A 16,944-nucleotide genomic window follows, 5' to 3' on the forward strand; every position below is an offset into this window, starting at 1 on the left:
TCCATCAATTAACCACCTCCTGGTTAAAGGCAATTTCTGCATATCTATTCTATATCTGTCCTTCCTCAATTTCAATTTATGCCCACTTAGGTTTGTAATCTGAACAAGTGGAAGAATCCCATCAGAATTCAGCGTGCTCAACCCATTCAAGGCCTTATACATCTCAATCAGATCACATCGCAGGTGCCTAGTCTCCAGCTGCTGCAATTTGCAGAACTTAAGCCTCTCCTGGTAAGAGGATCCCTTCATTCCCCTCACCAATCTCGTTGACCTTCTCTGTACACGTTCAAGCAAATCTACATCCTTCCTAAAATGAGGCCTCCAAACCTACACGCAGTACTCAAGGCGTGGCCAGACCATTGCCTTATACAGAGGTAAAATCACCTCCTTTTCCCTGCTAACAAAATTCCTGTATAACATTGACAACACCCCATGACCTGCCCTGGCAGCCTGTCTGCATTGCTCAGAAAACTTCATATCTAACTGCACAATTACTCCCAGGTCTTTTTCATTTTCTACCTCCTTAAGTGTAGTACCACACAGTTGATACATTTCTCTGGGGTTACTTCTACCCATATGCAGTACTTTGCATTTGTCAAGTTTAAACTTCAGTTGCCACTTCTTTCCCCATCTGCCCATCCTTAGCACACTGCCATTACTGTCATTAACAACCCTGCCAACCTTTGTATCATCTGCAAACTTCAACACTAAGCCTGATATACCTTCATCGATATCATTGATAAATATAGACCCAAAACCGAACCCTGTGGGACTCCACGAAGAGCAGCACCCATTAACTACCACCCTCTGTCTTCTCCCACTCAACCATCCTTTTATCCATTGTAGCAACTTACTCTTAATACCATTCTGCTCCAATTTGTACAATAGTCTTCCATGCGCAACAGTGTCAAAAGCTTTTCTGAAATCCAAATATATGATATCAAAATTTTTTGCATCCAGTTCCTTTGTAACCACATCATAATACCCTATCAAATTTGTCAGACAAGACTTTCCCTTAACAAACCCATGCTGTGTCTGAATTATTGCTGCAATCTTGTCTATATGATCCTGCAATGCATCTTTAACCAGTGAATCCATTATTTTAACCGAAACAGAATTTAAACTAACTGGTCTGTAATTACTCGTGTCACCCTTCGATCCCCCTTTGTGAATTGGACCTCCCCTGAGTCCAAGGATGCTCTCATAATTATGGCTAAGGGATTGCTTAGTTGCTATGCCGCCTCCTTTAATCTAACTGGATAGATCCGATCCACCCGAGGTGCCTTTCTTAGGTTTAACTTCAACAATTTCTACCCCACTTTGTTCTCAGTTATTACAAAATCATTAAGCACCCTGTTACAATTTGATACCCTTGTGGCATTTTCAAACCTTAATAACTCCTCATGTGTGAATGTAGAAGCAAAATACTCATTCAGTTTGTTTGCTATCTGAGAAGGATCATCAACAGTCGAACCATCGATGTCAAGTGGACCAATCAGATTCATCCCTTTCCTTTTAGAGTTTATATAAGTAAAGAAATCCTTGGGGTTTTCCTTAGCATCCTTTGCCAAAGATTTCTCGTAATCTGCCTTCGCCTGCCTTAATATTTTAAATTAATAAGATCAATAAATATGATGCAAGAAAGCAAGCTTATGCAGCAACAGCAAAAAAAAAAAAAAAAAAAGAAAACTTCCACTTCACCCCTCCGTTTGTTTGAAATACCTGTCCAGCTGAGCCGTAAATTTATTTAGGCTATCAACTTACACAACAAGGGATGGAAGTCTGTTCACCAACCAACTACCTGCTGGCTAAAGGCAAATTTCCCCACATCTATCCTACATCTGTCTTTCCTCAATTTCAATTTATGCCCTCTCAGGTGAGTATTCAGAGCAAGAGGAAGAATCCCATCGGCATTGAGCATGCTAAAACCTTTATACACCTCTATCAGATCACCTCGCCAGTGCCTAGTCTCCAGACACTGTAATTTGCAAAACATCAGCCTTTCTTTGTAACAGGATCTAGAAAAGTTGATTAGATGGGCTGAGAGGTGGCAAATGAAGTTTAACATTGACAAATGTAAAGTATACATATGGGAAGCAGTTTTCCATATGTAGTACTCTCAGAGGAGCGTATCAACTCTGTGGTATTACACTGACAGTAGTAAAGAATGAAAATGACCTGGGGATAATTGTGCAGGCAGATTTGAAGTTCTCTGAGCAGTGCAGACGGGCTGCAAGAGTAGCTCATGGTGACTTATCAATGATATACAGGAATTTTTCTAGCAGGGATAAGGAGGTGATGGTCAGGCTACACCTTGAGTACTGTATACACGTCTGGAGGCCTCATTTTAAGAAGGATGTGGAGCTTTTGGAACGAGTTCAGAGAAGGGCAACAAGATTAGTGAATGGAACAAAGGGTTGCTCTTATGAAGAAAGGCTTAAATTTTGAAAATTACAGTGTCTGGAGACTAGGCACCTGCGAGTGATCTGATTGAGGTGTATAAAGCCTTGAATGGTTTGAGCATGCTCAACTGATGGGACTCTTCCTCTTGCTCAGAATAATCACCTGAGAGGGCATAAATTCAAATTGAGGAAAGACAGATGTAGGACAGATGTGTGGAAGTTTCCCTTTAGCCAGCAGGTAGGTGGTTGGTGGAACAGACTTCCATCCTTTTGTGGAAGTTGATAGCTTAAATAAATTTAAGGCTGAGCTGGTCAGGTATTTGGAACGAATGGAGGGGTGAAATGGGAGCTGTTTTTTTTTTTTTTTTGGCTGATGCTGCATAAGCTTGCTTTCTTGCATCATATGCCTCTATTATGGTAAATGCTAATGCTATTAATGCTAATTATTCTTCCAATAATGCTAATGCTAATTTGCTCTTAATCCTTCTCGAGAGAAGGATTAGGAGGAAAATCATTCTTTGAATGGAGTAATTTTTTTGTAATCTCTCTCTCTCTCTCTCTCTCTCTCTCTCTCTCTCTCTCTCTCTGTAAGTGGGAGCAGTGGACTAGGAATGATTCAAAAAGTTGCAGTGTCAAAAAATGAAATCGCTGAATGTAATTAAAAAAGTACAAAATATACACAAACATTACAGCTTTTGGTGGATCAAAATAGTTCCCAAATCATTTACCTTTGCTCTTCAGATCCAAGACCAGATATTAGTTTATCAGCAGCTATCAGTCTTCTTTCCATCAAAGCTGCTTCCTCTTGAAGTGAGGTTTTTTCTGCCATTGCTGAAGTATACTGATCTGAAAAAGTTTTCAACTGTTCCTCAAGGGTAGCAACTTCTTTCTGGATTTTATTCAGCTCTTTCTTTGCTTGATGGAAGTCTTTTTCAAGTTGTGCGACCTAATACACAAATCACATTATACCTGATAAAGAAATTTAAAAAATTTATTTAAAAAAAAGGAAAAATATTATTTAAAAATGACTAATGATTATACAGTGCCATCATGAGATATTTTTGCACCCTATGCAAATCAAGGATTTGGCACCCTTTTAAATAATCTGCACAATTGCAAAGTGCCCCTACATAGATGGCACCCTAGGCATTTGCCTGGATCAAAAAAGTGATTAATTATATTAATAGCTCAATGATATATCACTAGTTCTTACATTCCATCATAGTAAAATATTGAATACTAAATTAAATCGCAAAACAGTTGGTAATAATTTTATTAATCTGGTTTTTCACTTATGATAATCATGACAATCATTTCTTACCTGAGTGATTAAGTTAAGAGCATTTACATGGAGAACTTTTATTTGCTTTTCAGATAAGAATGATTTTTTCCCATAGAGAAGTAATGTTTTAAGTTGCTGTTTCAGTTATAGCAATCTCTATAAGTACCCATTATACAGGTGCCAAATATCTCAAGAGGTCATTTCAGAAATTCAGGAAACCCATCAACAAATCCAAAGCCAAGTATAAGAGAAGGGCAAGAAGACTGGTGTGGGGGAATGAAGGGGGTACTCTTACCAAGAAAGCCTTCATTTTTTGCAAATTGCAGCATCTGGAGATTAGTTACCTGCAAGGTGAACTACTTAAGGTGTTAAAGGCTTTGAATGGATTGGACAAGCTCAATGATGGTGGGATTTTACCTCTTGCTCAGAACTACACATATGATGGAGCATAAATTTGAATTGAGGAAGGGTGGTTGCAGAATACGTGTGGAAATCTGCCTTCAGCCAAAAGGTAGTTGATTGCTGAAACAAGCTTCCACCTGTCATTGTGGAAGTGGATTTTGAATAAATTGAAGGAAGAAATAGACAAACTATAGTAGTAGTAGCAGTGGCATGTGATGCAAGAAAGCAAGTGTATGAACTTATGCAGCATCAGCCAAAAAAAAAAAAAAAAATCACACCATTCCCTCCAAATGCCCGTCCAGTTCCTCATTAAATTTATTTAACCTATCAACTTCCACGACAGATAAAGATGGAAGATTGTTCCAGCAATTAACCACCTGCTGGCTAAAGGCAAATTTCCGCACATCTATTCCACATCTGTCTTTTCTTAATTAGAATTTATGCCTCCTTAGTTTTGTAATATGAACAAGTGGAAGGATCCCATTAGAATTCAGCATGCTCAACGCTGAATTCTGATGGGATCAAGGCCTTATACACATCAATCAGATCACCATTCAAGGCCTTATACACTTCAATCAGATCAGAACACAGGTGCCTGGTCTCCAGCCACTGCAATTTGTAGAACGTAAGCCTCTCTTGGTAAGAGAGGCTTACGTTCTACATTCTAGGCTCTCATCATCTTATATGATGAGAGCCCTGTCAATCAATTCAGTCCTGGAAGGATTGTGCAAGGCTCAAGGGGTAGAATTTTTTTCAGCCTGGTCTTTACTTGTTAACAGGAGAGACTGCTTCTACAGGGATGGGATACACTTAAATAGAAAGGGCGCAAGAATGTTTGCTGATGCTATCGAGGCAGTGTTAGGTGGGTCGGAAAACTGTTAGATTGGGGAGATACAAGGACTAATAGATTAACAGTAGCCACTGGCAGAGGTGAAAGTGATTCTTGCACTGCTTCTATTAGAATGAAGCGCAGCCTGGAAAATAAGATGCAGGATAGTTCAGAGACTGCTGGGAATCATTGGGGTACAAATAAACACATAGGTTGTGTTAGGGTAACTAAGAAAAAGAACAGGTGCATGTATACTTGCATGTACACCAAAGCTAGGAGTTTAGCAAATAAATTTGATGAATTTGAGGCATTGCTCAAAACATCAAAGGCAGATATTGTGTGGATTTGAGAGACATGGTGTCACACAGATATAAGGAATGCAGAACTGGAATTTGGGGAGTACAATGTCTACAGAAAGGATAGACAGGGTAGGAAGGGAGGAGGGGTTATGCTATTAGTTAAGAAATACATAAAATCCAAGGAAGTGAAGCCAGTCGACATTGCTGGACAGTGCAGTGTCGAGTCAGTTTGGTGTGACATAAGCATTGGGAGATCAAAATTGAGAGTAGGACTGTGCTATAGGCCTAATGACTCTGATGAGTATAATAAGAAACTGTACGGGGAAATAGAGTGGTCCAGTAAATCAGAGAGTCTCATAATGGGAGATTTTAATTTCCCAGATATTGACTGGAATTTGGGGGCTGGTCACTCACACACTAGCAAGGCTTTTGTGGATTTATTGGATGATTTTTCTACATCAGCATGTTCGGGAGGCAACTAGAGGGAGTAATACTCTTGATTTGATTATCAGTAGTGTTTCTTCATGCATTAAGAATCTGCAGGTAAATGAACCACTAGGTGGCAGTGATCACAATGTGCTGAAGTGGGATTTACTCAAAGAGGTAACTACCATTAGGGGTAAAGGGAAGGGTTATTGCTTTCGTAAAGGCGATTACGATGGACTGAGACAGTATTTAAATTCTATACAGTGGGACCAACTGATGATGTTACCAACAGAAAATACAAAATGGGAAGCATTCAAAGAACTTATCTTGGAAGCTACTAGGCTTTACATACCAACTAAGAAATATAGTTCAAGGTTTAGGCCTAAGTGGATGTCAGATGAACTAATGAGACATATGGCAGAGAAGAAAAATGCATGGGATACATACAAATTAACACGTGACACAGAAGCCTATGATAGATACAAGTTGATCTGTAACCAAGTTACAAAGGAGGTTAGCCAGGCGAAGGCAGATTACGAAAAATCTTTGGCAAGGGATGCAAAGAAAAACAGCAAAGAGTTCTTTATTTATGTAAACTCTAGAACGAAGGGGATGAATCAGATTGGTCCACTTGATATCAATGGGTCAACTGTTGATGATCCTGCTCAGGTAGCTAACAAACTGAATGAATATTTTGCATCGACATTCACACATGAGGAGTTATTCAGCGAGGGGAATGCCAGAGGTGTATTCAACTCTGGCAATAAGCTAGAGAATCTTGTAATAACTGAGAATAAAGTGCAGGAGAAATTGTTGAAGATAAATACAAGAAAGGCACCTGGGGTGGATGGGATCTATCCAGTTATATTAAAGGAGGCAGCAAAGGAAGTAAGCAAACCCTTAGCCATAATTATGAGAGCTTCCTTGGACTCAGGGGAAGTACCCATGGACTGGAGATGTACAAATGTGACCCCAATTCACAAAGGAGGATCAAAGGGCGACACAAATAATTATAGACCTGTTAGTTTAACTTCTGTTCCTGGAAAATTAATGGTGGCACTGGTTAAAGAAGCACTGCAGGATCATCTACACAAGACTTCAGTAATCGCTCAGACACAGCATGGTTTTGTTAAGGGGAAGTCTTGCCTAACCAATTTGATTGGATACTATGATGCAGTCACAAAAGAACTGGATGCAGGGAATAACTTTGATATTATATACTTGGATCTTAGAAAGGCTTTTGATACTGTTGCACATGGAAGACTGCTGCACAAATTGGAGCAGTGTGGCATTGGAGGCAAATTGCTGCTATGGATAAAGGGGTGGTTGAGGGGGAGAAGACAGAAAGTGGTAATCAATGGACACTGCTCATCGTGGACTAATGTTATTAGTGGAGTCCCTCAGGGTTCAGTATTGGGTCCATTATTGTTTTCTGTATTTATAAATGATATTGATGATGGTATATCAAGCTTAATGTTCAAGTTTGCAGACGATACGAAGGTTGGCAGGGTTGTCAAGGATACTACTGACACTATGCTGCTGCAACAGGATCTGGAAAGGTTGAGCAGATGGGCTGAGAGGTGGCAAATGAAGTTTAACATTGACAAATGTAAAGTACTATATATGGGAAACAGCAACCCCAGAGCAACGTATCAACTCTGTGGTACTACACTGACAGTGGTAGAGAATGAAAGGGACCTGGGGGTGGTTGTGCAGGCAGATATGAAGTTCTCTGAGCAGTGCAGACGGGCTGCAAGAGTAGCTCATGGTGTATTGTCAATGATATATAGGAATTTTTCTAGCAGGGATAAGGAGGTGATTATTCCCTTGTATAAGGCAATGGTCAGACCACACCTAGAGTACTGTATACAGGTCTGGAGGCCGCATTTCAAGAAGGATGTAGAGATGCTGGAACGAGTACAGAGAAGGGCAACAAGATTGGTGAATGGAACAAAGGGGTGCTCTTACGAAGAAAGGCTCAAGTTTTGCAAATTACAGTGTCTGGAGACTAGGCACCGGCGAGGTGATCTGATAGAGGTGTATAAAGCCTTGAATGGTTTGAGCATGCTCAATGCTGATGGGATTCTTCCTTTTGCTCAGAATAATCACCTGAGAGGGCATAAATTCAAATTGAGGAAAGACAGATGTAGGATAGATGAGCGGAAATTTGCCTTTAGCCAGCGGGTGGTTGGTAGGTGGAACAAACTTCCATCCCTTGTCATGGAAGTTGATAGCCTAAATAAGTTTAAGGCTCTGCTGGACAGGTATTTCGAACGAACAGAGGGGTGAAGTGGAAGTGGTTATTTTTTATTTATTTATTTATTATTTTTTTTTTTATTATTTTTTTTTTGGCTGATGCTGCATAAGCTTGCTTTCTTTCATCAAATGCCTCTACTAATGCTAATGCTTAAGAGGATCCCTTCATTCCCCTCACCAATCTTGTTGCCCTTCTCTGTACAGACTGAAGCAAATCTACATCCTTCCTAAAATGAGGCCTCCAGACCTGTACGCAGTACTCAAGGCAGTACAAAATTCCTATATATGATTGAAAAAACCCCAAGCCCTGCCCTGGCAGCCTGTCTGCATTGCTCAGAAAACTTCACATCTGACTGCACAAATACACCCAGGTATTTTTCATTTCCTACCACTTAAAGAGGTAGGAAATGAAATGGAAGTAACCCCAGAGAAACGTACCACACAGCTGGTACGTTTCTCTGGTGTTACTTCTACCCATATGCAGTACTTTGCATTTGTCAATATTAAACTTCAGTTGCCACTTCTTAGCCCATCTGCCCAAATTTTCTAGATCCTGTTGCAGTGGCACACTGCCATTACAGTCATTAACAACCCTGCCAACCTTTGTATCATCTGCAAACTTCGACACTAAGCCTGAAATTCCATCATCGATATCATTGATAAATATAAAAAGCAACAGTGGACCCAACTACGAACCCTGTGGAACTCCACTAATAACATTATTCCACGAAGAGCAGCACCCATTCATTACCACCCTCTGACTTCTCCCACTCAACCATCCTTTTATTCATTGTAGCAACTTATCCTTAATACCATTCTGCTCCAATTTTTACAATAGTTTTCCATGTGCAACAGTGTCAAAAAGCTTTCCTGAAATCCAAATACAGTGGATTCCAGTTATTTGGGACACCGGTTAATCGGGGCAGCCGTTTATTCGGTCGAATCCAATAGAGAAAACAAATAGAGAAAATAGCCAGGACTTACTTCGCTTAATTGGGACAGCATGCCGTTTAATTGCGGCAGGAGACCACAGCACTGGAGATTACCCTATGATTGTCTCCGACGGTACCACGTGCTTGGGTCAATGAAGGTCACAACCATAAATCAATAAAAACAATTAGCAGTCACCTCTTTATTGGGCGTTTCTGTTTCTGTTGGTGAAATCTATCATAAACGGATAGTAAACTCGATCTTATTAAATTTGCGATAATACCGACAGCTGGAATTCAGTGGGTTATTACGGTGAAATGTGTTTACACTTCCATGGAATCTTCAATCATATAAAAAAATGAATTTTAAGATCTCTTCATTCCTATTTTTAAAGCTTTGTAACTCATTACTCCGTTCTCACTTGCGCGTATCGTGTTACTTGCAATTTGTGTGTGCCGTGTCCTTTGTTATTGATTGCTTATCTTTTTACTGTTTTAAATTTTAACCCCCACCCACAAACGTCAGTGAACAGAAATGTAAACTAGTTCGTATGTACATATTACAGTACGTATTAATTATTCCGATTTTCACGTAGCATTTAATTTTTTAATTGGTAAGGTAATAAAGGGTAAATTTGTGCTTAATATATCTTTGCTTTTATAGCCTGTGGATAATATTCCTCCTATTTTCTCTAATTACAATCGCTGTTTAATAGAATTTGTCAGACAAGACTTTCCTTTAACAAACCTGTGATGTGCTGAATTATTGCTGCAGTCTTGTCTAGATGATCCTGCAATGCATCTTTAACCAGTGACTCCATTATTTTACCCGTAACAGAAGTTAAACTAACTGGTCTGTAATTACTCACGTCACCCTTTGATCCCCCTTTGTGAATTGGGGATAAAGTTGCATATCTCCAGTCCGTGCGGACCCCCCCTGAGTCTAAGGACGCTCTCATAATTATGGCTAAGGGTTTGCTTAGTTGCTTTGCCACTTCCTTTAATATAACTGGATAGATCCCATCCACCCCTGGTGCCTTAGTAGTAGTAATAGTAGTGGCATGTGATGCAAGAAAGCAAGTGTATGAACTTATGCAGCATGAGCCAAAAAAAAAAAAAATCACACCATTCCCTCCAAATGCTTGTCCAGTTCCTCCTTAAATTTATTTAACCTATCAACGTCCACAATAGATCGAAGGTTGTTCCACCAATGAATGTCTTGTTCCACTTGAATGTCTTTTCTGAATTTATGCCCACTTATGTTCGTAATCCGAACAAGTGGAAGGATCCCATCAGAATTCATCGTGCTCAACACATTCAAGGCCTTATACACCTCAATCAGATCAATGCGCAGGTGCCTAGTCTCCAGCCACTGCAATTTGCAGAACTTGAGCCTCTCTCTTGTAAAGAGGATTCCTTCATTCCCCTCACCAATCTTGTTTCCCTTCTCTGTACACGCTCAAACAAATCTACATCCTTCCTAAAATGTGGCCTCCAGACCTGCACGCAGTACTCAAGGTGTGGCCTGACCATTGTCTTATATAGAGGGACAATCAACTCCTTCTCCCTGCTGTTTGTTATTCCATTTTTAGGAGCTTTAGCAACTAAGGCCATATTTCTCCGGGATATGCAATGGTCATTCCCTAACCTTTCCGCATCTTCCGTATTTGGTGGTGACGGGCTTGAAGCCCGGTCTAATCAAGAAGCATGTGCTATGCACTGCTGCTCCTTCCCACCTTGCTACGGAGACGCTTCTTCTCCCTGCTAGCAAAATTCCTATATATAATTGACAAAACCCCATGACCTGCCCTGGCAGCCTGTCTGCATTGCTCAGAAAACTTCATATCTGACTGCACAATTACTCCCAGGTCTTGTTCATTTTATAACACCTTAAGTGTAATACCACACAGTTGGTATGTTTCTCTGGGGTTACTTCTGCCCATATGCAGTACTCTGCATTTGTCAAGGTTAAACTTCAGTTGCCACTTCTTGGCCCATCTGCCCAAATTATCTAGATCCTGTTGCAGTAGCACACTGCCATTACTGTCATTAACAACCCTGCCAACCTTTGTATCATCTGCAAACTTCGACACTAAGCCTGATATACCTTCATCAATATCATTGATAATATACAAAACAACAGAGGACCGAACACCGAACCCTGTGGGACTCCACTAATAACATTAGTTCACGAAGAGCAGCACCCATTAATTACCACACTCTGTCTTCTCCCACTCAACCATCCTTTTATCCATTGTAGCAACTTACCCTTAACACCATTCTGCTCCAGTTTGTACAATAGTCTTCCATGCGCAACAGTGTCAAAAGCTTTGCTGAAATACAAATATATGATATCAAAATTATTTTTTGCATCAAGTTCCTTTGTAACAACATCATAATATCCTATCAAATTTGTCAGACAAGACTTTCCCTTAGCAAACCCATGCTGTGTCTGAATTATTGCTGCAGTCTTGCCTAGATGATCCTGCAATGTATCTTTAACCAGTGACTCCATTATTTTACGCGGAACAGAAGTTAAACTAACTGGTCTGTAATTCCTTGTGTTACCCTTTGTTAATTGGGGATAAATTTTCATATCTCCAGTCCATGGGGACCTCCCCTGAGTCCAAGGATGCTCTCATAATTATGGCTAAGAGTTTGCTTAGTTTCTTTGCTGCCTCCTTTAATATAACTGGATAGATCCCATCCACCCCAGGTGCCTTTCTTAGTTTTAAATTTAACAATTTCTCCTCCACTTTGCTCTCAGTTATTAAAAAATCATTAAGCACCCTGCTAAAATTTGATAACTTTCTGCCATTTTCAAACTTTAATAACTCCTCATGTTTGAATGTAGAAGCAAAATACTCATTCAGTTTGTTTGCTATCTGAGGAGGATCATCAACAGTCGAACCATCGATGTCAAGTGGACCAATCAGATTGATCCCCTTCCTTATAGAGTTTATATAAGTAAAGAAATCCTTGCTGTTTTTCTTAGCATCCTTTTCCAAAGATTTCTCATAATCTGCCTTCACCTGCCTAACCTCCTTTGTGAACAGATTACAGATTAGCTTATATCTGCCATAGGCTTCTGAGTCACTTGATAATTTTTATGCATTTTTTTTGTCTGTCAGGAGTCTTATTAGTTCATTTGATAATTTAGTCCTAAACTTTGAACAATATTTCTTAATAGGTATGAAACTTTTAGTAGGTTAGGCAGGCGAAGGCAGATTAAGAGAAATCTGCTTACCACTTAGAATTTACTGTTGGGAACATCGTCAGTTGATCCCACTGTGTAGAATTTAAAAACTGTCTGAGACCACCATACTCACCTTTATGGAAGCAAAAACTCCTTCCTTTACCCCTGATGGTAATTATATCTTTAAGTAAATCCCCCATCAGCACAATGTGATCACTGCTACCTAGTGGTTCCTTAATCTAAAAATTCTTAATACACGAATGATCACTGCTGATAACCAGATCAAGAGTATTACCCTATCTGGTTGCCTCTCGAACATGCTGCTTCAGAAAACAATCATCCAATAAATCCACAAAAGTCTTACTAGTGTGTGAGTGACCAACCCACAAGTTCCAGTCAATATCTGGGAAGTAAAAATCCCCCATTATAAGACATTCTGATTTACTAGTCCACTCTATTTCTCTGAACAATTGTTCATTGTACTCATTTGAGTCATTAGGCATAGAACACACTCCTACTCTTATTTTTGCTTTAGCAGTGCTTATGTCACACCAAACTAACTCAACAGTGCACTGTTCATCTATATCAACTGGATGCACTTCTTTTGATTTTATGTTTTTCTTAATTTTCAGGATAACACCTCCTCCCTTCCTATCCTGTCTATCCTTTCTGTACACATTGGTCTCCCCAAATTCCAGTTCTGCATTCCTTATTATCTGCATGACACCACGTCTCTGCTATCCCAACAATATCCGCCTTTATTATGTTTATCTTCAATAATTTCTCCTCCACTTTGGTCTCAGTTATTACAAAATCATTAAGAACCCTGCTACAATTTGATAACCTTCTGCCATTTTCAAACCTTAATAACTCCTCATGTGTGAATGTAGATGCAAAATACTCATTCAGTTTGTTTGCTATCTGAGCAGGATCATCAACAGTCGAACCATCGATATCAAGTGGCCAATTCATCCCCTTCCTTTTAGAGTTTAAATAAGTAAAGAAATCCTTGCTGTTTTTCTTAGCATCCACTGCCAAAGATTTTTGGTAATCTGCCTTCGCCTGCCTAACCTCCTTTGTGACCTGATTACAGAGTAGCTTATATTTGCCATAGGCTTCTGAGTCGCTTGATAATTTATATGCATCCCATGCATTTTATTTCTCTGTCATGAGTCTCCTTAGTTCATTTGATAAATGTTTAAGCCTAAACCTTGAACAATATTTCTTAATTGAGAGTAGGAGTGTGCTATAGGCCTAATGACTCTGATGAGTATAATAAGAAACTGTACAGGGAAACAGAGGAGACCAGTAAATCAGAGAGCCTTATAATGTGGGATTTTAATTTCCCAGATATTGACTGGAATTTGTGGGTTGGTCACTCACACACTAGCAAGGCTTTTGTGCATTTACTGGATGATTGTTTTCTACATCAGCTTGTTCAGGAGGCAACTAGGAGTAATACTCTTGATCTGATTATCAGTAGTGATTCTTCATGCATTAAGAATCTGCAGATAAAAGAACCACTAGGTGGCAGTGACCACAGTGTGCTGAAGTGGGATTTACTCAAAGAGGTAACTACCATCAGGGGTAAAGGGAAGGGTTTTTGCTTTCATAAAGGCGACTACGATAGTCTGAGACAGTATTTAAATTCTATACAGTGGAACCACCTGATGTTACCAAAAGCAAATTCAAAATGGGAAGCATTCAAAGAACTTATCTTGGAAGCTACTAGACTGTACATACCAACTAAGAAATATTGTTCAAGATTTAGGCCTAAATGGATGTCAGATGAACTTATGACACATATAGCAGAGAAGAAAAATGCATGGGATACATATTTATTAACATATGACACAGAAGCCTCTGATAGATATAAGCTGATCTGTAACCAAGTTACAAAGGAGGATAGGCAGGCGAAGGCAGATAACGAGAAACATTTTTTTCAAAGGATGCAAAGAAAAACAGCAAAGAGTTCTTTACTTATGTAAACTCTAGAAGAAATGGGATGAATCAGATTGGTCCTCTTGATATCGGTGGTTCAACTGTTGATGGTCCTGCTTAGGTAGCTAACAAACTAAATGAATATTTTGCATCAACATTCACACATGAGGAGTTATTCAGCGAGGGGAATGCCAGCGGTGTATTCAACTCTGTTAGTAAGCTAGATAATCTTGTAATAAATGAGAGTAAAGTGGAGGAGAAATTGCTGAAGATAAACACAAGAAATTCACCTTGGTTGGACGGGTTCTATCTAGTTATATTAAAGGAGGCAGCAAAGGAAGTAAGCAAACCCTTAGCCATAATTATGAGAGCTTCCTTGGACTCAGTGGAGATACCCATAGACTGGAGATGTGCAAATGTGACCCCAATTCACAAAGGAGGATCAAAGCCTGACACAAGTAATTATAGACCTGTCAGTTTAATTTCAGTCCAGGAAAATTAATGGAGGCACTGGTTAAAGAAGCACTGCAGGATCATGTAGACAAGACTTCAGTTATAGCTCGGACTCAGCATGGTTTTGTTAAGGGAAAGTCTTACCTGACCAATTTGATTGGATACTATGATGCAGTCACAAAAGAACTGGATGCAGGGAATAACTTTGATATTATATATTTGGATCTTAGAAAGGCTTTTGATACTGTTGCACATGGAAGACTGCTGTACAAATTGGAGCAGTGTGGCATTGAAAGCAAATTGCTGCTATAGATAAAGGGATGGTTGAGGGGGGAGAAGACAGAAAGTGGTAATCAATGAACACTGCTCGTCGTGGACTAATGTTATTAGTGGAGTCCCTCAGGGTTCAGTGTTGGGTCCATTATTGTTTTCTGTATTTATAAATAATATTGATGATGGTATATCAAGCTTAATGTCCAAGTTTGCAGACGATACAAAGGTTGGCAGGGTTGTCAAGGAAACTACTGACACTATGCTGCTGCAACAGGATCTGGAAAGGTTGAGCAGATGGGATGAGAGGTGGCAAATGAAGTTTAACATTGACAAATGTAAAGTACTACATATGGGAAACAGCAACCCCAGAGCAACGTATCAACTCTGCGGTACTACACTGACAGTGGTAGAGAATGAAAAGGACCTGTGGGTAATTGTGCAGGCAGATGTGAAGTTCTCTGAGCAGTGCAGACAGGCTGGAAGAGTAGCTCATGGTGTATTGTCAATGACATACAGGAATATTTCTAGCAGGGATAAAGACGGGATCATTCCCTTGTATAAGGCAATGGTCAGGCCACACCTTGAGTACTGTATACAAGTCTGGAGGCCTCATTTCAAAAAGGATGTAGAGCTGCTGGAACGAGTACAGAGAAGGGCAACAAGATTAATGAATGGAACAAAGGGTTGCTCTTATGAAGAAAGGCTTATGTTTTGCAAATTACAGTGTCTGGAGACCAGGTACCTGCGAATGGATCTGATAGAGATCTATAAAGCCTTGAATGGTTTGAGCATGATGAATGCCGATGGGATTCTTCCTCTTGCTCAGAATAATCACCTGAGAAGGCATAAATTCAGATTGAGGAAAGACAGATGTAGGATAGATGTTCAGAAATTTGCCTTTAGCCAGTGGGTAGTTGGTTGGTGGAACAGACTTTCATCCCTTGTTGTGGAAGTTAATAGCTTAAATAAATGTAAGGCTCAGCTGGACAGGTATTTCGAACGAATGGAGGGATGAAATGGAAGTGTTTTTTTTTTTGGGTAGATGCTGCATAAGCTTGCTTTCTTGCATCATATGCTAATGCTAAATTTATGCATGTTTACTGATTACGAAGCCAAAGTCCGTTTGTTTCTATCACATAAAGATTTTTCACAATTCATTAACAAAATATTACCTAGGTATTATATGAAAATGTGTACATAACTATAGTTTCTGCAATGGTTTACAAGTTTTATACCCCTATATTCCTAATCAGTATCAAATATTTGCCTCAAATACAACAGATTGTGGCGCCTCCGTAGCCAGGTGGGAAGGAGCAGCAGTGCGTACACGCTTCTTGATTAGACCGGGGTTCGAGCCCGTCACCACCAAATATGGAGGATGCGGAAAGGTCAGGGAATGACCACCGCATATTCCCGGAGCAATATGGCCTTAGTTGCTAATGATCCTAAAAATCAAACAACAACAACAACAGATTGTGCATGTTTAACTTGTAACTACACACACTCCAAGGTAACTGACCTTGACCCAGGAAGGTAGGTGGCCCCCACACCCTGCTCTTCCGGCCGATCTGTGATTCCCAGAATTTTTTTTTCCAAGTGGAGTCTGGGAGACTCCTGTATGTAGTTACGGGTTAAACTTGTCTGAGCATGCACTCACTTGTTTGTACAGTCCACTCAACCACGGAGCCTATATAAGTGGCAAATCCCTTATGAGGTCACAGTACTCCTGTAAAACCGTCGTGCGCTCTCACTGTGTGTTAGTTTTCTTTTGGTATGGCAACCAGAAAGTGTATAAACAGTCCCAACATATTTTGTTACATATGTGGTTGTTTTGTTTCTGTAAAGTAGAGGCAAAATATTACCGATTTTTTAAAAAAATCATATTATGCATACTTTGATATAACACTAGGTGATCAGGATAAATCACAGGCACCGTATAAAGTATGCCCTATATGTGTCGAACATCTTAGAAAATGGAGTCGAGGAAAAAAGGTGTGCTATAAAAAAAAATTGCTATTCCTATGGTGTGGCGGGAGCCAGTAAGCCATGCCGAATGTTACTTTTGTGTATGTGACGATAAAGGTTACAATTCAAAAAATAAAAAGGACATCAAAAATCTATTGTAAAACAAAAAGCCCTGACCCCCTGTTCCAAATAAATTAAATGAAGACAAAGTTAACATGATTGTCTATAGTCAAGCCAGTAAATTTCATTGTAGATATATGCAGGGCTGTAGTGGAGGGTATATGCCATATA

At 39.7% G+C, this 16,944-nt stretch overlaps 1 protein-coding gene across 1 annotated transcript in view; it reads right to left on the reverse strand.

The window, feature by feature from the left end:
* Positions 1 to 16,944, reverse strand: part of Dhc98D (Dynein heavy chain at 89D) — a 971,787-nt gene that overhangs the window by 345,155 nt on the left and 609,688 nt on the right. The window contains exon 39 of the mRNA XM_090387912.1: positions 3,131 to 3,348. Within this exon, the coding sequence (XP_090244038.1) occupies positions 3,131 to 3,348 (218 nt within the window). The remainder of the gene's footprint in view (positions 1 to 3,130; positions 3,349 to 16,944) is intronic.

This window comes from Mastigoproctus giganteus, chromosome 2, assembly GCF_048544385.1.
Source record: "Mastigoproctus giganteus isolate SK-2022 chromosome 2, ASM4854438v1, whole genome shotgun sequence".
Classification (NCBI taxonomy): Eukaryota; Metazoa; Arthropoda; class Arachnida; order Uropygi; family Thelyphonidae; genus Mastigoproctus; species Mastigoproctus giganteus.